Source organism: Brassica rapa, chromosome A06 (genome assembly GCF_000309985.2).
Source record: "Brassica rapa cultivar Chiifu-401-42 chromosome A06, CAAS_Brap_v3.01, whole genome shotgun sequence".
Classification (NCBI taxonomy): Eukaryota; Viridiplantae; Streptophyta; class Magnoliopsida; order Brassicales; family Brassicaceae; genus Brassica; species Brassica rapa.
The window spans coordinates 18336586-18358783 of record NC_024800.2 but is presented as its reverse complement, the minus strand read 5'-3'; the positions used below and the strand labels follow the sequence as shown (position 1 = coordinate 18358783).

The 22198-nt window shown below is 37.9% G+C and overlaps 3 protein-coding genes across 3 annotated transcripts; 1 reads left to right on the top strand and 2 right to left on the bottom strand.

The window, feature by feature from the left end:
- Positions 1-1877: 1877 nt before the first annotated feature.
- Positions 1878-10641, top strand: LOC103874697 (transportin MOS14). The gene is made up of 27 exons (XM_009153132.3): positions 1878-2468; positions 2690-2767; positions 2873-2935; positions 3150-3197; positions 3307-3453; positions 3939-4070; positions 4420-4460; positions 4785-4876; positions 5298-5425; positions 5689-5764; positions 5900-6020; positions 6090-6189; positions 6469-6550; positions 6633-6715; positions 6902-7018; positions 7258-7309; positions 7399-7554; positions 8254-8377; positions 8453-8534; positions 8612-8691; positions 8770-8844; positions 8936-8990; positions 9080-9199; positions 9293-9385; positions 9473-9618; positions 9703-9880; positions 9986-10641. The coding sequence occupies exons 1-27, from the start codon at positions 2346-2348 to the stop codon at positions 10265-10267; spliced, it is 2874 nt and encodes a 957-aa protein (XP_009151380.1). The 5' UTR covers positions 1878-2345; the 3' UTR covers positions 10268-10641.
- An 873-nt stretch (positions 10642-11514) lies between these two features.
- On the bottom strand, positions 11515-14177 carry LOC103874696 (TORTIFOLIA1-like protein 3). The gene is made up of 5 exons (XM_009153131.3): positions 13156-14177; positions 12974-13079; positions 12375-12862; positions 11941-12286; positions 11515-11859 (listed from the first exon to the last, which is right to left on the bottom strand). Exons 1-5 carry the CDS (start codon positions 13942-13944, stop codon positions 11843-11845), a joined length of 1746 nt encoding a protein of 581 aa, XP_009151379.1. The 5' UTR covers positions 13945-14177; the 3' UTR covers positions 11515-11842.
- Positions 14178-16130: 1953 nt separating this feature from the next.
- On the bottom strand, positions 16131-19018 carry LOC103874695 (calmodulin-binding protein 60 A). Its single transcript, XM_009153130.3, has 7 exons — positions 18778-19018; positions 18235-18313; positions 18098-18150; positions 17545-18029; positions 17300-17460; positions 17016-17222; positions 16131-16948 (listed from the first exon to the last, which is right to left on the bottom strand). The coding sequence occupies exons 1-7, from the start codon at positions 18861-18863 to the stop codon at positions 16499-16501; spliced, it is 1521 nt and encodes a 506-aa protein (XP_009151378.1). The 5' UTR covers positions 18864-19018; the 3' UTR covers positions 16131-16498.
- Positions 19019-22198: the final 3180 nt, after the last annotated feature.

Sequence of the window (22198 nt, the reverse complement as noted above, 5' to 3'; positions counted from 1 at the left end):
TGCTAGTATACTCGCGTGTTCATCGATGACAAGTATTAAACAGATAAATGATCGTTTTGATAAACTATTAAACTTCCATTTGATGTAATATATACCGCCCGGGACCTCGGAGGAACTTTTAGGCAACCCCGCACCAGGGGCAGATGTAGTAAGAGACGTATGGGGTCACGTGCCCCCGTCTCATTCTTCATTTCCTTTAAGCAATTCAAGTTAATCAAGACAGTGCTCCCATCTAGTTATAAAATATAGTGAAACTTTTTTATGTGCCCCCGATTAAATGTCGTCCTAGATCCGCCACTGCCCCGCACACGTAAAATCCAAGATCCTGTCATAGGAAAATCCACTGATCATATATATATATATACGTATGCGTAATGAATAACAAGAGAAGATAATCTAGAGAGTTGCCACAAAACAAGTTCCCTCCTTTCTTTTTCATCGTATCAACAGAATATTATTCCATTTTTATAATTTTATTGTTTCCTTTCACTTTTCTTTTGCACCTAAACAAAGTTCCTGTATTGTCTCTTTTCTATTTTTGTCTAAGCTATCTAACAAGATGAATCTATTTTTGTTCTACAATTTGCACTCCCTAAAATATATAGAAAATGAGAAAAGAAACCCAGACTCTTTTGTAATTCAAGAAATAGAGCTTTTCATAGAATTGGACTTCATCCACAAAAGAAGTCTTCGGTAGAATATGATATTTTCTTGAGCTATTGGATAATCGAAAGGACTCGTAAGCTTTTATGATAAAGGTAGTGCCGGCTCAAAATGGTTGAAGGCCCTTGTGCAAATAATTTTTTAGAGTCCTATAGTTAGTTATCTTCTAAAATGTTACCAAATAATAGTCCCTCGCGTACGAAAATACCTCTCCTCATCTCTCTATCCATAAAGAAACCTCTAGCAACAAGATAGCTAACCGATCAATCGTAATTGGAACGGTAATTTTTGGTACATCATATTTATGCAATTACAAATAATGTGAGACTGAACATGATTTTTTATTCAATTTTTTTTGAACACATATTTTTAATTAAATACTAGCCAATATTCATAGCAAAAGTATACTAAACTGTTTGATCAAGTAATAACATATATTAGCGGAAAATTGGATTTCTAAAACTTTCGAATTTGGTGATGGACCTTAAGCGGTCTCACTGCTCGCCCTCTGCATGACTGCATGCAATAAGCCGGTCCCGATAAATGTTCATCTTAAACGGCCCATAGAATAACATTAAGCAGCTTTTCCAGGGAGCTCCATGATCAGTGCATTGTATATGGAAGTTGGTCTACACCACACTGTGCACAATTTCCAGGGCCTAAAATAGAAATTGGTCTACACACAGGTTGATGGCAACTTAAACCGAACCACCTAGAAACATATATCTTCTTTGATGGTTGTGTTTTTGTAGGCAGTAAAACCGAACCACCTAGAAACATAACCCCAAGAACTATCGGAATACCGTTTAAATAGCGTCAGTCAACCCTGTCTTTTTTTGAGCAGAGGCAATACACTTTTTATAAGGTTCCTCCTTCGAATGAAATTTAATGGGATCCGCAGAGACCATGTCTTCATCCATAGGATTCCAAGTACCCGGATCAATCGAAAGCTCAATTCTCTCTGAACTGGTCATTTTCAAATAATGTCCACATTCTTCACAAACATTCATTTCGACTTTCTTATACATTAATCCATAACAATTGTCGCATTGAATCCACAATTGATTGTAGTTTTTAGTTATATCGAAAGCCTTAGAACTCATTAAATTATTACGATTACTATTAGTTCTTATCCTACTGTTTGTCTATCATTGTTATAATCAGTAAATATATATTTGAAAGTGACCAGAGAGATGAACACTTGATAAAACACAACATTGTTGTATCGTCTGTTATAGCTTGTAACAAATCGATTCAGTAACACAGAGATCTCATATACTGCTCTCAGATCCTGTACCTGTAACAATCACTTTTATGTTGATACGTTCACTGGAAAAAAGTAAACTTACCTGTAAATAATCTCTTCTTGAAAATAAATGGAGATTATTTTCCAATATTAAAAAGAAGGATTTGACTTAAAGTCAAAGTAATTAGATCCGACGGCTGAGATTCTCTCTTCTTCATCTCCTTTTCAGATCAAAATCCGAAATTTCGATCTCTTTCTCTCTCTTTCACTGAGGTTGAGGGGCGCCAAAAAAAACCCTTTTTTGAGAAAGAGGGAACTTTGTTTGTTTCTAATTGAGCGAAATCGATTTGACGAATTCCAGCTGGGCAATTTCTCGTCTTCGTCAATCTCAGGGTCCTTCTCCCATACGAGCAGAAACGCGAAAGGAGATTTAGCGATGGAGCACGAGAAGGCGGTCAAAGAAGCCCTAAACGCACTGTATCATCATCCGGATGATACAGTTCGTGTCCAAGCTGATCGATGGCTCCAGAACTTCCAAGGAACCCTCGATGCTTGGCAGGCGAGTTATTCTTTGCCCGATTTAACCTGGATTTTTCTGGGTTCGATTGTTCTTCATTCCTTGTATTTAGTTTTTAGATTTAGCAGGAAGCTCGATTTTCTAGGTTTTATCAGTTTTTCTTATAATCTTTTTGACCCATGATTATTGATTCCGGAGAAGAGGAAGTTTTGGTGGAGTGGCTCTGCAAGATTGCTTACTCTGTACTGTTGTGTGTATTCTAGGTTGCGGATAATTTACTTCATGATTCTTCCAGCAATTTGGAAACTTTGATCTTTTGTTCTCAGACCCTTCGAAGCAAGGTAAAGCACATTTTTAACTCTCTCTCTCTCTCTAATTAATTGTTTTTCGTTATGCATACTGGAGGAGACTGTATCTGTTGACATTTTCTCTGTCTTACTCAAAAGGTTCAACGAGATTTTGAAGAACTACCACCTGGGGCTTTTCAGAAGCTACGGCAATCACTAACGGTAAGTCTTTATTCTACATGTAACTATTAATTAGTTATGGGGGTTTCTGAATAGTTTTATATATCTTTGTGCTTTTGAAGAATTAGTGTTTTGCTGGTTTAGGTTTTACCATTCCAGGCTATAGTTGTAGGCAACATGTACTCTTTGTATTCGACAACTACTTTCTGAGTGTGCCCCCCGCATTATTTGACTGTCACTATTTTCTCGAGTGCAGACATTGTTAAAAAAGTTTCACAAAGGCCCCCCCAAAGTTAGGACCCAGGTTAGCTTCAACATCTTTCTCCATTATGCACTTGTGGAAGTTATTCATGTGCGTTAAAACTCTTGTCTCTTTAAGTTGAATTATCTTATGCAACTACTTTGTATTGTAGATTAGTATTGCTGTTGCTGCCTTGGCGGTGCACGTCCCTGCGGCTGATTGGGGAGATGGTGGTATAGTTAGCTGGCTTAGGGATGAGATGAATATGCATCCTGAGTATGTGCCTGGTTTCTTGGAACTCTTGACAGTTTTGCCCGAGGTAGAGTATTTTGCATTCCTTTCTTTAATTGTTCACCTCCCCCAGTTATGAAAATGAATTCGTCTACCCGGCTATATAGGTAGTGAAAGGCCTTGTTTCTGTCTGTCTTTGATCTGCTTACTTTTTAGCTATGCTGGCATTGTTGACCTCAAATTGAGTAAAACTAAGCTTAAGGTTGAGGATGTCTAACGCGAATATTAAGTACCTTCTTTCTGTTAGCGTGTCTATGTCTAAATATGCATTTTATGTTACTCTATAAGTGTTATTTCAGTCCCTTACGTAGTACTTAGACAAGAGGTTGTCGTTTCCTGGAAAGCTATTTTGCATGACCGTATTTGTAGAAAATGTTGAGATTTGTAAATGATGGAAGATTCCATAATGTCGACCTTTCCTTTAGTTAATTTGATCCCTCTTTAGGGACTTCACTTTAGATGGTTATGCAAATGCGTTGTCTTGATTTTTGTTGTCCTTCCTGCTGTGACCAGGAAACGTTTAACTACAAAATAGCTGCTCGTCCGGATCGACGACGTCAATTTGAGAATGAGCTTACTTCGCAAATGGAAGCTGCACTTAGTATATTAACAGCATGTTTGAATATAATCGAACTTAAGGAACAGGTCAGAGCTTATCTTCTTTTTTCATATAGAGTGGTGTCATAGTTCCATACATATAGTTTGTTATTCCTTTTCCAATCTCTGTGATCCTTCTCAACATCACTTTAAATCTTAGAGAAGCCATGTTTTATGTTTCCTATGCCCTTTGTGTTGATTAACTTACGCTTTCATTTTCCTGCCAAATTTTAATATTTCTTCTGGCATATCATCATCTTCCAAAAAGTGGCTTGTATGTCTACAATTCGAGTAGAATTAGTTTTTGTGTCTCTGTGTGTTTGATCAGCTAGTGTTTCTGGTGTTGCGAGGGGTCACTTATCGTCAACTATTTCTTTTGTGACTTGGGAATTTTCAGGTTCTTGAGGCATTTGCTTCTTGGCTCCGTCTTAGGCATGGGTATGCTCTTTTTCTTTTGCTTTTCTATCTCCATTTTGATCTAGAGCGAAAGCTTTTCTAGATTATTCGTTGTGAGTTTCGTCAGATTAAATAGCAAACATTCATTATAATATAGGACTGATGGCATCAGATTTAACATGTTTTGCTATCTGGGTTGCAATGTTTTGTTCTTATAGAATCTCTTAGACACAGAGCCAAGTGTATTTGGTCCATAGCTGTTGGTTGACTAGCTAGTTTTCACTACTTTCACCGATATATTAAACTTAGCAACGATGATGCTGACTGAGCTGTATGATGGTAAACTTGTGGGATGTTTTTTTTCAGGATTCCTGGAGCAGTGCTTGCCTGTCACCCATTGGTTCACTCAGCTCTCTCAAGTTTAAACTGCGATCCACTCTCCGATGCATCTGTCAATGGTATTGCTCGTTGGAAAGCTCATATATACTATTTTTGGATAACTATTTATAGTTGCGTAGATATTGTGAAACCATTTCTAGTATTGTGATTTTATGGAAGCTGCTGTAATTTTCTAGCGTACTTGGTGTCTTGGTCTCATAGTTGGAATATCCTCAGTTCGAATAGAGCTATTATAAATAGTGTTAACCTTTCCTTGTTGACTTCTAGAGAATAGTGTGTTTTAAGCGGGTTGGAGTGTATAGATACTGTACTGCTTTAAGATATTTTTTCACCTGCATTATAAGGAACTGAACTTTTTAATACTTTGTTAAATAGAAAATGTCTTCTACTATCTTTTAGTTAGCAAGTCAATGGTTCCTTCTCGTATCTAGGATTCATTATTAGACTATTCATAGATAAACTTCATTTTCGACTTCGCAGTTATCTCCGAATTGATACATCACACGGCATCACCAAGCTCTGGTGGTATTTCTGCGCAAACACCCTTAATTCAAGTTATTGTGCCTCAAATTCTAAGTCTTAAGGCGCATCTAAGAGATTCTTCAAAGGTACTGTTATGATCCTGTTCACCTTTAGTATAGGCAAGTCGATGGCTGAATCCGCTTGGTATTAAGATTTTGTTATTTCATGTCGTTCCTGTTCTACTGGTTGCGGCTTGAAAGCCTATGATTTTGTTGCTTATATGACTTGGAATATTTGTGGTTAGAGAAATTGGTAAATGCTGCTAAAGATACCACCCCTCATAATTCGTTGTAATTTTGGCACGCGATTGTATTTTTTCTTTTGCCTCTTAGAATTATTCCATTTTCAGGATGAAGAAGATGTCAAAGCCATTGGTCGATTATTCGCCGACGTTGGGGATTCATATGTTGAATTGATTGCGACTGGTATGCTGCCTCAGTTCTACTACCCTCCCCTGTTTTTTTAAGTGTTCCGTTACATGTCTCTTGATTGCCTTCGGTACTGCAAATTCTTTAGTTGGTAATCTCAAAATATTTGAAGCATACTCTTTCTGACCTCAGGTTCAGATGAATCGATGGTTATTGTGCATGCCCTGCTGGAAGTTACTGCGCACCCAGAATTTGATATAGCCTCAATGACCTTTAACTTTTGGCACAGTCTTCAACTTACGTTGACGAAGAGGTAACATCAGCCCTTGCATATGCTTTTTGGGTGTCCTAGTTTCATATTCTAAGAGTGTTCATCTGCCAGGGATTCTTATATATCTTTGGGTAGTGAAGCATCTATTGAAGCGGAAAGAAATCGAAGACAGCATGTCTTCCGGCCAGCCTATGAGAACCTTGTATCTTTGGTGAGTTATGTTGGTCTCATCTGATACTTTTGTTAGCCACTCTAAAGTCTTACTTTTTTATAAGGGGTTACTTGCTCTAACCCAGAGAGACGAATTGATTTCTGATGCATGGATGACTTTTGTGTTTATTAATGTTGCTTTTTGAAAATGCTGGGTTATTAAGACGTTCATTTGGTTGCTCTTATTTTGGTGGAAAACAGAAAATTGGATGAGTTATTGTATGCTCTGCGGTTTATGTCACTTGTGGGTTTAAACATATAAACTGTTTTCTCTTCACAGGTTGGCTTCAGAGTTCAGTATCCTGAAGATTATCAAGACCTCTCGTATGAGGACCTTAAAGAATTCAAGCAGACAAGATATGGTAATGATAGCCGCATATGGCTTTTCTTATTTTATTTAGTTGAACCGTTGTTTTCTACTAATGGAATGTTTTATATTGGCAGCTGTTGCAGATGTATTAACTGACGCTGCGTCAATCCTGGGAGGTGATACAACGCTTAAGATTCTCTATATGAAGCTTCTTGAGGTTTGTGCTGTAGCTTAACAAGAATGATATTTGTTCTATCATCAAATAAAGAATGTGCTCTGTCGATATTTTAAAGTGAAAATAAGAAGTACGTTAAGATGATTTGTATTACTACCACCAAAGAGATACATTCTGTACATTATTTGAGGATGTAATATCTTTGACGTTTGTGAAATATATACTCAGGCCAATGCTCAGCCAGGAAATGGGTTTCAAGAATGGCGTCCTGCTGAAGCTATTTTGTTCTGTATCTGGGCAATATCCAATTATGTTTCAGTTGTTGAAGCTGAAGTGATGCCCCAGGTCTGTATTATGGATAATTTCTGCATGTGCATCTTCATATATCGTGCTGCTGCGATTTCTTTTGTCACAGTCTCTGGAATATGAGTTTCTCATTTAGTTTTTCTGCTGGATAGGTGTGTGGGTCTTTGCCCCATCAAATCTGTGTGTTTAATGTTTTGAAACAACTTTACTTCGATTCTACTCTGCTATACTTGTGTATCATCCATGGAAATTTCATTCTTCTTACATTCCACTTTCAGGTGATGGCCTTGCTTCAAAATCTTCCACAGCAAGCGCAACTGCTTCAGACAGGTGATTAAGCTTGCTTATCCTCTAAAGAAACCTTGTGTGTGAAGCCGTTTCCTTAATGATGAGACATCTATTTCCGTATTTGCTTTCAGCATGCTTACTTGTTGGGGCTTATTCAAAATGGCTTAATGCTGCGCCAGCTAGTGTGTCAATATTGCCGTCGATCATTAGAATTCTTATGAGTGGAATGGGGGCATCTGAGGATTGTGCAGCAGCTGCAGCTTTGGCTTTTAGACATATCTGTGACGGTATTGTATTCATTCTTCCAAACCTAACAAGTCTTCTTTCTCTTTTTACTACTAAGCATAACAATGACATTATGACGAGTATGCATATACCTCAAAACTTGCTCTATAGTTTCGTTGTTGTTTCCCGACCATGACTAACATATTTTTATATTGATATTTTGGTTTTAGCCAACTATCTGTTGGTTATAAAGGAATAAACCAGCTCCCCTTTGATAAATATTGCTCTTCCTGAGTGTTTTTTAAGTTCTGTCCTGGCAGAAAGAATAACACTTTAAGTAGTTTCGTATTTCACTTGCGAACTAAATTCTGGTTGTTAGTTTTCTCTTAGGAAGTGTGAAGTTCTGACCTCTGTAAAAATACAATTGCATACTGACCTGCTTCAAAAATGGCAGTTAGTCGAAAGGTCTGACTGGAACCCACGCTAACGGATATGCTTCGACTCTACTGACTTGCTAGCATATAGGGTGCATTGCAATACTGGCAAGTATTTAGAATTTTGTTGTATGCTTTATGTATGTGGTCTGAAACCATACTGGTAGTAACTACAAAACTTATAAGCTATCTAACAGCTAATGTTTTTTAAATGCGGATTGCTTGTTGTTAATCTGATACGCATATATTATATTTGGTGTATTGTCTCTTATTGGTTTTAAAATGTTAGTAAATTCTGACGCCTGTTTGATCAACTTTTAACTGCAGATTGCCGAAAAAATCTTTGCGGGTATTTCGAAGATTTATTTACAATCTATTGTATGGCAATTAATGGCGGCAGTGATTATAAAGTATCTGCTGAGGATTCGCTAAATCTCGTTGAAGCTTTAGGGTATGGGGTCAACCTAATGATGGATTATATCTCCTCATTGTGTGCTATTAACATCTCTAATATTTTTTTATGCAGTATGGTTGTTACAGAACTTCCTTTAGATCAAGCCAGGAGTGCGCTTGAGAAATTATGCTTATTAGCCGCTTCTCCTTTAGAGGTTCGCCATCTTGACTTTTTGCATGGTTGTTATAATACATTGTTAATAATGATGAGAACTATAATCATGTGAATCAGGAAGCTGCGAAAGAAGATTTGGACAAGAAGCATGCCCGGGAATTGACTGTTCATATTGACCGTTTTGCCTTCCTGTTCAGGTTTGTATACCATCTTAATAATGCAATGTAACTCCGCACGATTTGTTTGGTCTTGCTAACAGAAGCTACTACCTTTAGGTATGTGAACCACCCTGAAGCTGTTGCTGCTGAGATCAATAAACATTGGGCTATTTTCAGAGTAATTTTTGATGCGTGAGTGTTTCTAGACACATGATGATTAACATATGTTCTTCAAAATACTTATTATGTCACTTCTTACTTTGAAAAAATTGTTTTACTGCAGTCGTCCTTGGGACATGAGGACAATGGAAGCTCTATGCAGAGCATGCAAATATGCTGTGAGCTTCACACCTTTGTTTTTTTACTTTTTATTGTACTTATATCTTCTTGTTCCTCTGTTTGCTAATGGTTGGAGTTATGTTTGTAGGTACGTACTTCTGGAAGATACATAATTAACACAATTGGGGAAATGCTGGCAAAAATTCAATTCCACTATCAGCAGCATCATCAGCCATGCTTTCTCTATCTCTCCAGTGAAGTTATAAAGGTACTCTGTGTTATTTTCATTCCATGAAATGCTTGGGGAAAATAAAACTTTAGAGAAAGCTCTAGAGAATCTAATCTTCCTGGGATTTTGCAGATTTTTGGTTCAGACCCGTCTTGTGCCGACTACTTGAAGAATCTGATTGAAACACTCTTTGCTCACACAACATGTCTTATGACAAGTATCAAGGTTGATGATTTAACTTATTAGTATTATATATTCTGATCAAGTTAATATGTCCTATGTGGTGTCTGATTCCCTTTTACATTCTTACAGGAAGTCACTGCTAGACCAGACATAGCTGATGATTGCTTTTTGTTGGCATCGAGATGTCTCCGTTACTGTCCGCATTTATTTATTCCTTCTCATATATTTTCACCAATTGTAGATTGCGCAATTATTGGAATGACGGTGCAGCACAGGTTCGTACTCTATAGGATGTTCATCATAAGCTGTTTTTTCCTTGAAGGTTTTGACATTGATGTTTTGAACATCTTTTCCTCCAGAGAGGCCTGCCACTCGATATTGACCTTCTTATCCGACATTTTTGACCTCGAGAAATCTGTGAATGGAGAGCAGTTCAGACGAATCAGGGACAATGTCATTATTCCCCGGGGAGCTACAATCACCAGAATCTTGATTTCATCATTAGCAGGAGCACTTCCCAGTTCTCGGCTGGATACGGTAAATTTAGGAATCTATCTATCGTCTACTTACTGCATTGAGACTGATGTTTTTGTAGCCTTTGAAACACCGTTCATTTGTTTATGAATGTGGGTTTTGAGTTAGGTAACATATGCGCTGCTAGCTCTGACCAGAACATACGGTTTACAAGCAGTGGGTTGGGCTAAGGCAACTGTTAGCCTGATACCTCGAACAGCTGTTACAGAGACCGAGTCTGCTAAGTTCTTACAAGGGTTATCCGATGCTGCTTATGGAGCAGATGTGAATTCTCTGATAGGACACGCAGAGGAACTTTCAGATGTTTGTCGCCGTAACCGTACTGTTCAAGAACTTGTTCAGGCAGCTTTGAAGCCGCTTGAGTTGAATCTGGTTGCTCCTGTATCATAGAGATGATGAAAACAAACAAAGAAAGAAAGAAAGAAAGAAAAGTGGGAAGAGCCATAGAAAGGTCAATTTTTGCATAGACCCCTTTTGATGGTCTTTTATCCAAAGGTTGAGAGATTTGATGTTTTTTGTTCATAAAGATTTTTTTCTATTTTGTTGTATTCCTTTCTGGTGTGAGCCGTTGTTCCATTCTTTGGCCGGTTTATCCCAGTGCGAAGAACCAAACTTCAATCTATTTTTAATTAAACCGGGTGAGAGAAAACAGAAGGGGTCCTTTTCCCCTTCAGGGATTGGTATGATTTTGAGTGGGGATTATATACAAAAGCATCCATGTTCTTTCTTTCTTGTTAAGCTTACAGAGTATTACTCTTTTCTCAGTTTTATGATCAAACCAAGTCATAAGACACAAAATGTTCAACATTGTTTCAAATTGATAATAAAATTAAAAGGTGAAGAAGATTGGCAACAACAGAGCTTGAATGTTACTTTCCTTAGGATAAAAGCAAATCTTGATGGAAGTGATGTGATATTTTTTGCTTTCAGGTTTCACTTGATTCCTTTTTTCTCACTTTATGTCTAATTAACATTGCAAAGCAGTAACTATGCATTTCTGTGTGTTCCACTTTGTTACTCTATTACTATACTCTCTTATCTTAATCTCAATTTTAACATCTTGGTGATCGACAGCTTTTCATGAGTAGTCTTTACTCTAAAGTCACATGATAACACAATTGATTGAGCATTTATGCTGTAGCTTTGTTTGCTGAGTTCACTCTAGAATACTTCTATCTTCGGTCAGATTTCATGTGTTTTCCATTCCTGGCAAATCATTTTATTATCCGAAACTTCAGTATATCTCTCATATAGTGTCAGCGAAACGAACTGATCAATTTTGTAATTTCCGATACTCAAACAAAGAGTCAATGATAATGTAAAGTTTCTCTTTTACTTTCGAGAAACCTACTAAACTATTTATTTGCCCATAAAGTTCTCATTATGACACAAGAACGCAGCAGAAATAGCAACAGACAACAGTGTGGGCAAATACTTAATTCAGCGAAAAGTAGATATGAATTCATTTTCTTTTCCAAAGTAGAGAAAGTAAAACAGTTGCCAACCACTTCAATTATCTAACCCTGTGAATTTACCTACCACAAGTTAGGCAGCTACTTAATAATCAAATTAAATTGTATTGTTCCTTGTTCCTTTTTTTAGGCAAGTGTTTTAGTATATTGTCTGAACTCACCAAAAACAAAACAAAAGAAACATACAATTGTTACAGATTTTAGCAAATCATCGTTTGTAAATATACGACATGAAAACTGACTCATTTACATCATAACGCAAACTCTGACAAGAAAAGCAACATATCATCATAAATTTCACACATATATTGAATATCTTCATCACCATCTAATTTTCTTTAAGGATTTTAGTACACAACATATTTTGAAGAAAGAAGAAATACTAAAATGGTTGCGAAGGGTAGTAGTAGTACTAATATATAACTTGGTAATTAGTATGAATCACCACATTCTCACACAGTGGTTTTTTTTTTTTTGTTTCCTCTTCTTCCTTTTAATTGTGAGGAAAAGCTGCAAAACAATCAAACAAGTATATTATTAGTCACGTTATTGACTAAACACAAGAACTGAATAAAACAAAACTTGTATAACCTGCAGATCCATGATCTGGTCGAACTTCAGCTAGTGGGTTGACTATAAATCCCGCAGCACCATTGAACCGCTGCCTGGAGTCTTGAGTCCCCATGGTTTGTGCATTCCTGTTCCTATAAGTAGCCATCCTCGGTGCTGAATACTGCTGCTGCTCTGGTTTCTTCCAGAATTTGGATCTAATGAAACTTCCAGGAGGAATGAGACAACAGCTGATTCTGCCTGAACCGTTACTCATCCTCCCATTTGAAACTGCCAAGTCATAAGATATCTCATCCATCGCAAGTTCTAGGCCGTGAACTCGTGTTTCCAGAGCACGCATTCCATTTTGCGAGCTTCCGACAAATCTCTAATGAAATTTAAAAAAAAACACAAACTGAGTTTCAGGTACTAGTACGGAAATGTAAGAAAAATCAGCGTCATGGTTTCATTGCTACCTGAAGAAGATCCATTAGATTGGATTGCTGTTGTTCAATCTGAACAAGCTGACTACGGATCAGAGACATATCTTCAAACCCTTTGCAGTTATTACTACTGTTCTGGTTTTCAGACAAGACATGATGATGTCCTGTAGCCACTACATTAGCAGCGGATAGTGGGAGATTGCCAGTACCAGAACTACTAACACTTCCTAGCTTCTGCATCTTCTCTTGATTAGAGTGACTCACTTCCTTTGTGTTCTCATTATGATCATGATACTCTTCTCCAAGAGGCTCTCCTCCAGCTTTCCAGTCCAATCTTCTCCTTGCGTTTGATTTAACACGCGATGGTACTGAACTTGTTTTCTTCTGATCACTGCCTTTTACGTTAGTCCGTTTCCTAGCCGTGGTGGCTAGTGAGCTCCCTGGTGGAGTCGTTCTTGGTTTACCAGGCGTTGACGCAACTCTAGACGCTGATAAAGGGTATCTTCCATCACTTGCATCACCTAAAAAATTTAAGTAACAAAGCTAAAGATCTTAACCAAGAATAGTAAGTACACTAAACAACAAAAAAGTTTCCTAATATAGCTGAAGATCTAATGGTAGAGGAAAGATACCTTTAGAAGAAGCATTAGATCTTGGTGGAGAAACCTCTTCAGACAAATCAGGGACTTGTCTCCACGCCTCCATCATCTGATTCATCACATCTCTCACAGCTTTCACCTAAACAAACACAATCAAAACTTGTGATCATGCTTTGACCAAACAAAACTACACTCAGACATAATAAAAACTAAACCTTGTCGTATCTCTTGGTTTCGAAGATCTTCAAAGACTTAGCTTTGAACTCCCCCAAGCCATTCCTCTCCACCGTAGCTAACTTCCCCAAAGCTTCAGCGGCGGCTTTCCTCGCCGCCCAATCTTCACTACTCAAGAAACTAACCAAGCAATCCACAAGCCCTTTCAATCCCCCACCACCGGCAACACCACCGGCACCAATCACGCTTCCGATCACAACCACACCCGCCGACTTCGCCTTGAAAGCCTTACACTTCACCAGCTTCTCCACCCGAGGAAGCAGCACCTCCCCCAACCTCACCGGATCCGGATCCTCCGCCGCATCGATGGCCGCCGCGAGACACAGCGCCGCTCCGATCTGCGCGTTCACCTCCTGCTCCGTGAAAAGCGCCTCCGCCAACGGCTTCATGAAGGCGGAGGCGAAAGGAGGCTTCGTCGTCCGGGAAGAGATCGCCGACACGGCCGCCACGCACGTCGAGCGGATGGAGGAGTCGGGATCGCGGAGGCGGCGCGTGACGCGGGCGAGGATCTTGGAGAGGAAAGGAGAGAGAGAATTGGGAGGGAGAGAGACGGACAAGACGGCGAGCAGGTGGATGCAATGCTTGCGAACCGCCGGTTTGTCGCCTGTGTCGGCGGAGAGTATGACGGAGATGAAAGACTGGAGATTCCCGGAGGATGGATCAATCTGTCTCGCCATCAAGTCGAGCTCACGTGCCGCCATTGTGAAGGTGTCTCGGTCTCCGAGCTTTGTTAGTAGCACCGACATGTTTTGCTTCGAGTTCTTCGCCATTTTTTTTTACGATATTTGTAAAAGTGTTTTCCGGCGATTAGTGATGCGGCGGAGACGGTGGTGGATCTGGGGGAATGAGAGGTGGTGGCAGTGGCATTTAGTGTAAATAATAAGATAGTAGTTGAATTGAGAGAATGTGTTCGGTCGGTGGTGGAAGGTTTGACTCTGTGACCCAGTTTGGGTTTTATTTTACCGTTTTGTTTGCGTGTCTTTCTTCTGTCATCTGTCTTTATACCGTTTATGGTGAGGTGGTGGAGTAGAGATGATGACCCAAAACGATGCCGTTTCTTCAGCTGTCTAAATAAACGCGCCAGGGTGTTTGATGGAGTACATGTTAATCGTGTTATTGAACAAATCATTAAATCTTAAAATTTTAACTGTGATATATTCATGTTAATGGATTTAGTCAAATGGTGTATTTAAGAGAATAGTTATTGTAAAATGTGATAAGTTTTCTAATCTAAGGGATAGTCAAATGACCTATTTAATGGAATTGATATTGTCTGATCAAGTAATATTTACTTAAGGTTTAATGTTTAGGAACATACTCCGTTTCACTGGTGTTTTAAGATTTTTTTGTGTGTTTCATTTGAAGTGATATTTTTAAGTTTTCATGTAAAAAGTAAATGTTGATGTTTAAAATTACTTGTATTTTGCAGTATATTTTTTTATTGGTTCAATTAGTAATAGCTATTGTTGTTTTTAGGTAAATGAGTTTGTTAATCAGTGTGCAAAAAAAACCTTAAAAACTATTTTGAGACAGAAGTAGTAGTTGTTTATTACTATGACGATTCAATTGTTCAACTTGATGCATGTTTATATTACTTAAGGTGATTATTGTAGATCAATCTTATGGTTAATTTTTATAAATGTGATTTTTCTTATAAGAAATTGCATAGCTATCAATATCATAGATTGATAGAATTTCTGACAAATGTAGATAATATAGAACATATGACTTGGTAGCTTTGAAACATCAAATATGTGCAAATGAAGCAAAAAGTAACTTAGTTTGATGGCCTTCTTTGTTATACGTACCCTTGTCAAGGTGGTTCAACTAAATATTCTAATATTTTTATGATTTACATCTTTGGTGAACCAATGTTATCAAATGGGAGCATGAAAGCTCTTTCTACTTGTTTTTATTAGTCTGGTTGCTAATCTAATTAGCGTGTTTTGTTCAGAATGTGTGATGGAAATGTTCTTGTTGAGTCATACTCATACATATGTTAAGTTGATAATCACTTTTGGTAATATACAATCTAGATTTCGGTTCGAGATCCGATCTTACACCGAATGAACCGGAAGACTTTTTCTGAACTGGGCTCAGAGAAAAGCCCAAAGTAGAGTTTGGCTGCACCGAACCGGGGAAAAAAGCCTGTGTTTTGTTTCACTCGATAACGTCTTTATCTTTTTGTCAACTTTATTAGATGCCTTGAGCATTGAGTAGTAAACAAACATCATTAGGAGATGGTATGTATGAAAAGAAGAAAAAAAGCATCGAAAGACAAGACTCACGAGCCTGTTCCTGCAGCCTTAGCTTCTTTATACATCACAGCTTTAACATAGAAATCATAGCAACATCCACAAAACAAGCTGGACACTAGAAAGCATAATCAAGATTAAGGTCCGAGTAAAGAGGAATTGAAATCATGTATGTCGCAATTCCATAGACATAGTGACTTCATATTGCTCTAAGCTCATCAAAATAGTTGGACAAGTCACAAGTGACATCTCAAGAGCAACTTTCTTTTCATAGTAACTGAGGAAAAATTTCAGACAATGTAGTGAACATCTTTTAAAGAGTTATGAGGATGGTTTTAAAGTTGCCAAACATTTTCCATTCACATCTACAGAACAATTTCAGACAATGTAGTGAACATCTTTTAAAGAGTTATGAGGATGGTTTTAAAGTTGCCAAACATTTTCCATTCACATCTACAGAACATGTGTATGAATGAAACCTATGACATTCACGGTTACTAGTTACTACAAAGGTGATGGATATCTAACTGTGCCCAGTGAAGCTCTTAATCAGATTTCTCGTAAACCGTACCACATAGGCCTTCGCACATTTATCCGGAATCGAAGCTTCCAACCAAACAACAAAGTATTACATGTATCCAAGATCAAGTTATTAGTTGACTATTTTATGAATTATATTCAAATAAAAAAGCCAACACATCTGATTCAGAAAATGAATTATTCAACTTATGTAGTTTTACATAACCTGACATACCAAAATATATAAAATAATCCAAGTAGCAAGAAACCAAGTCCAAAAGTGGATGTGTATCTCTACTCACTTGCAGTACTTTCTGACAAACAGATCACACAAAAAGACTCTGTTTTCAAGCCTTCAACAAAAATGAAGCTTTCCCTAACACATATTCACATCTTCAACACAAAGATGTAAAGAGCAAACATATTAAGAAGAAAAAAAAACACTTTGGAACGCCTCTGGACGACCATAAACCCGAGATTCACAAAGCTGTATATACACACGAATCCGTCCAGGGCGAGTCGTTTCCTTTTTGCTTTGTAACTAACTCACTCACTTCAGATTTTTCCTAACTGTAACATTCTTGAATACAGACAGCCACTTCGAGACACTAAAAAGCTTTGTCCACCTTCTGCTATGTGCCTTGCCGACCACAACATTCTTCTCTGACATGATGAACCCGTCAAGCGCACTCTGCAAATCGGATTGAGGTTCTTCCAAGCCAAGAATCTGAGAGCAGTTCCAGAGGTTGAAGTCGTCGTATAAACCTTGTGGAGTAACTTCCATGTCTACATGGCCACTACCTTCTGCTGTGTTGTGAAGGTTTGGCACAAAACCATAACCGTCCATGCTGGTTAGACTCAAACCGGAGTAATCAATCCCAACACTGGTTTGAGAAGACGGGACATTGAGAAAGTTCCTCATCATGGAAGACACATCGTCATACGAGATTACTTCATTTATATGACTCAATGCAGCAATAACCATCTCCTCAGCTTGAGCCTGAATCAGAAACAATCAATAGCTTAGAAGATGTATAGAGAGAGACGGAGAGAGGGGATCTCAGTACCTTTTCAGTCTCGGATAACTTCTCAGCAGGAACATACTGAAAATCCACGAGCAGTCCAAGAACTTGAGCTACGACATTGAAGACAACAGCAGTTTCCTTGTGAAATCCATGAGGCTGGTACACATGGACGCTATTATCAAGAACACAGGATCGAGCATGGTCCAAAGTAATTTCCCACATCTTTGAAGACATACCAGTACCAAGAACCTGCAAGAACATTAGTCTTCATCATTAGGTAATAGCCTAGTTACATAATCATTTAGAGGAAGGAAGACAAATCTTACTTGCCGGAGTTTTGGAGAGTTTAGATGGAAATGTGTTAGAAAATCCTTCACAGTGTTTATATTTGAATAGTTGAGTCGTTTGTGAAAAGCTCCATCTTTCCCTATCTTTTCCAATCTCCATACTTCATCGAACAGAGAAGGAGGATGATGCTTTCTATACACTGCAAGAAAGAGTGAAAAATACTCAGATTAAGAGAGTAACAGTCTCTCAACTCTGGTGCTGGTTCTTAAGAAAATACACTTACATTCTCCTCGGTGATCCCTTACGACGAAGGACTCAGTGATTGCCTCCCTAACCTTGACAAACTCAAATTGATCCACCATTCGCACCCCTAGTCTGAACTTCCTGCTCCTAGTCCAGCTAGAGTTATCGGTAAGTGAAACTTCATCCATAACGCCGATGCCATCACTAAGAACCACAAAAACATTTCCACTGAGCAGAGGTTTCTTTCCTTCTCTCTCTTTTACAATGTTGTTCCTGAAATCCTCAGCTGTCCAACCGCTATGACTCTCAAAATCACCCTCAACAACACAAATCTCGAGCTTTGCAGATGATGCAGGACCTGAGGAGACGATTTGACCAGTTGAAGAATCTACTAATCCAATTCTTACAGCTTGACCTTCATCTCCTTCTATCCGAGCTGAAGTAAACACAGGAAGCGATAGATTGTTCAAGAACTTCAGCTGTAGGTTCCTTGATTCCAAAGGATGAATATCTTTCTCACAAATCCTGAATGGGAACAAAGTTGTTTATTGCCAGATAAAAATCTAATGTTTAATTTGAAAAGGCAGGTTTACCATTTGATGCCTGTTAGATGCTTTGCAAGAGCCAATTCAACTTCTTCTTTAACCTGTTCCAATGGATATTTATATAATATATATATAGCTAATACAATTACTTGTTAGATAGATTTCTAACATGAAATGAAACGTACCACTTTACGGATTAAGGGCTCCAAAACGGGTTCGAGAAAATGTTTGACAGTTTGCAATCTCATTACCTCCTGAACCACACTACATTATTGGATTTAAAAAAAAAACATATATGAGAGTGATGGGTTACACTAACTTAGAAAAAATCTAAAACTTTTATAAACATTATATAGTGCTAGTAGTGTGAGGAGTTGAAGACTGTTGTGTTCCAATCCAGTTTATCTCCCATAGAAAAATGCCACTCTTTGTTTAGTCAAAACCAAACCTAACTGTCACTTGCAAGCCACAAACACAACAACTAGTCTCCTCACATGTAATCAGCCTAAAGAATCCATGGTCACATATCGTACACATAGATCCTTAGTTTGTCTTAAACGAAATATGTTCTAGTTCACAGCCATGGGATAATAAAAGATCAAAACTTTTAGACTCTAAATCATATACTGGCTTTTATGCTAGATCATCCAATCGATTGAATCAAAACAGATATTATTATTACAGGTACAGGCTAAGAAGAAGAGAAAAAGGGGTAGTACTAGTAGTACCTTTTGAATCGTCTACGCTTATCCTCCGGGGTTGAGCCACCTTCCACCCGAGCTTTCCCAGCTTCAAACTCCCTCTTGTGCGACATACCCACCACGAATTCAACAAGAGCCGTCGAAATTCACAGAGAGTTTCAACCATTTACAAAAACCTCTTTTTGTGATAAAATCAGAACCTATATGTACTGAAAGAAGGATGTGTTTATAACAAAACAAACAAAAAGTGTAACGGAAGTTTCCTAAATCTGATAGCAAGACCCGTATATTGGAACTATCTAGCCACCTCTCTTCCCTACCACAACACCACCAGCTCTTTCAGACAAATAAAACTTAAAAGGAAGACAAAAGAGAGACTATGCAATAAGCAGATAGAGACAGAGTGGGGAGAGAATTGGTGTTGTGAAGTTTTCTCGGTGTGGTGGCGTTTGCGTGTCTAGGTAGGGTCTACCCAAACCGCGTTACTGACGAGGTGCCCCTCGATTTTCTCTTTTTTTTTCCTTTTTTTTAATTAAAAAGTTTTGACCTTTATATCTGCTCACACGTTTGAACCTTTCTTTATTTTCTGACGTCACGTTTTAAAAGTTTTTTCTTTTTTTTTTTTTGTTTTGAAAAAAGGCTTGTTTACAACTTTAAATAAGTGTTTTTACGTTTAATCAAACTTTGCTCTCACATACAATATTTATTTTGAATCCCTATTTTTAAAAAAAAATTTTTTACCTAAACGCAATAATTTTCAAATTGTTAACATTATTTTATAACTTTCACTAAATTATCTATAATATTGTTTTCAAAACCGACTTAAATTAGAAAAATTAAAGGAATGTAAAGTGGTTTTACAAATGTAGATGATGAAAAGGTATCTTACAATTACATGTACTTAGCATGTACGTAGAAGAGGAGTTTATAGATTTTTTAAAAATGTTATTTTGATTTTATCCTAAGAGAAATATTAGTTTTTGTTCAATCGAATTTTAGATTAAATTATTTTTTTAAAAAAATAAGAAGAAAAATAGTTATGGATGGCCAAGAAAAGAAATCATTAAGCATGAGAAAAAACTGCAATCATCCGTATAAAATCATGTTAAAGTTCTCCCATAATGTTGACAAAAAAAAAGTTCTCCCATAATTCCATCCTTGTTGTTATTGTCACATGGTATATGAATCAGTTTGCTATATAGGTCACAAAAGAAGCATATGGATAACAATAATTTATGCCCCAGCCATAAGGTCTTGTCCTATGATTATGTCTTTCCAAGTAGAACAAACAAACAACATATGTTAATCTCTGATCTGAATCTCTGACACTATTCTTTGCCAACTTGCAGATGTGAAATGTTTTTCAGTTCTTCATCATATTAAGAGTGTGGATTTATCAGTCAAAAAAAAAAAGAGTGGATTTATTTATTAAGTTCATATATCCATAAATCGTGCCAAAAGCAGGTTAATTATACGAAGTTGATATGATTTGTTAGTTCTCCTTCTCCACGGTGATTCTATATAGGTACTTCTTTTATAGACACAGAAACCTGTCTTGTAGACCAATCGTACACATCATTAGCGAGCAAACAAAGACGTCGACGTACCCATTATTAGAGATATCAAATGGGCGGGCTATAAATGGGTGGCCCGTATCCAAATTGATATGGTCCAAAATGGACAGACCCAAATTAAACCATAATTAAAATTTATCCAGATGGGTGAGCCCAATTATATTCATGGACAACATTGGGCTTAACCACTTGGACAATAGGCGGCCCAATAAACTTAAATGTCTAGGGTTTGGAAAATTGGGAAAAAACACAAATCACTTTTTTTCTTCTTCATGTCTCACTCTTGCAATTTTTCTTCGTGTTTGATTCTTCCTCTTCGAGTCCTCGTCTTTGATTCTTCCTCTTCGAGTCCTCGTTTTCGATTCTTCCTCTTCGTGTTCGATTCTTCTTTCTCGTCTTCGTTCTTTTTCTATTCTCTTTTGGTTCTTCTTCACCAACTTCTGATTTCATCATCTCTTAAGGTTTGATTTCATGATTTATGTTATGGTTTTTCATTATTAGCTACTGATTCGTATCATCTACTAATATTGTGTTATGGGTTACATGTTAGATGGATCAGTGATTTGTGTTCATAACGAGTCTGGTGACGAGTCTTGCGGCGAGTCTGACGACTGTTTCTGTTTCCGAAAGTCAGACGAAATCACAAATCTTTTGAATTTATTTTGTGTTTTTATAACTTTGAAACATGAAGTTTAAAACATAAAATTTAAGTATATGACATTTTTAAAATTGAAAACTTTAAAAAATTTAAATCTTTAAAATTGAAATTATGTTGTTTACATTAAGTGAGCATATGGACGTCCATGGATAGCCCAACAAATCATGGTCTTATTTGGTTATGGTCTCATTTGGACATAGTTCTATTTGGACTTCGACCAAAAATGTCCAGCAAAAAATAAAGCCCATCCGGACATACCCAAACCCGCCCAACCCGCCCATTTGACTAAAATGATTTATGTTGATTATCAATGTACAATACATCGTCAAATATATACACAATGTCGTTCGTCTGTTCCACTATTACAGGAGAACTAATATAACAAACTTATGTGATCCAAGGATCTCGGAGGATCTTGTTGGGCATATTCTATCACCCCCCCTCAGTCGAATCGTTGGGTGACCGGACGGAGAGACTGTGCTTGAAGTCGTTGAACAGTGAGGATGGGAGTCCTTTAGCGAATATGTCCGCAAATTGAGAAGAAGATGGTACATGTAGTACTCGTACTTGTCCCATAGCCACCTTTTCACGCACAAAGTGTATATCTATCTCTACATGCTTTGTTCTTTGATGTTTGACAGGGTTGTTGGAGAGATAGATCGCGCTGATGTTATCGCAGTACACAAGTGTAGCCGTGGTCAGGGGGCATCCTAGCTCGAGTAAGAGATTGCGTATGTAGCAAGTCTCCGCAACCACATTTGCTACGCCTTTGTATTCAGCCTCAGCACTAGAGCGAGATACCGTGGGTTGTCGTTTGGAGGACCATGACAAGAGGTTGTCTCCCAAGAAGATGAAATATCCAGAGGTAGAGCGGCGAGTATCCGGACAGCCAGCCCAATCTGCGTCGGTATAGGCAGTCAGTTGCGTAGACGTGGACTTGAATAACTGAAGACCTTGGTCGAGAGTGCCTTTGAGGTATCGCAGGACGCGCTTAAGAGCATTCAAGTGAGGGAGTCTTGGGTCATGCATGTAAAGGCACAGCTGGTGAACCGCGTATTGTATGTCCGGACGAGTAAGTGTAAGATACTGCAACGCACCAGCAATGCTTCTGTATTCAGTGGGATTATGAATGGGATCGCCATCGTCTTGTGATAACTTTGATTTGAGGTCCACCGGTGTTGTTACTGGATTGCAATTATGCATCGACATACGAGCA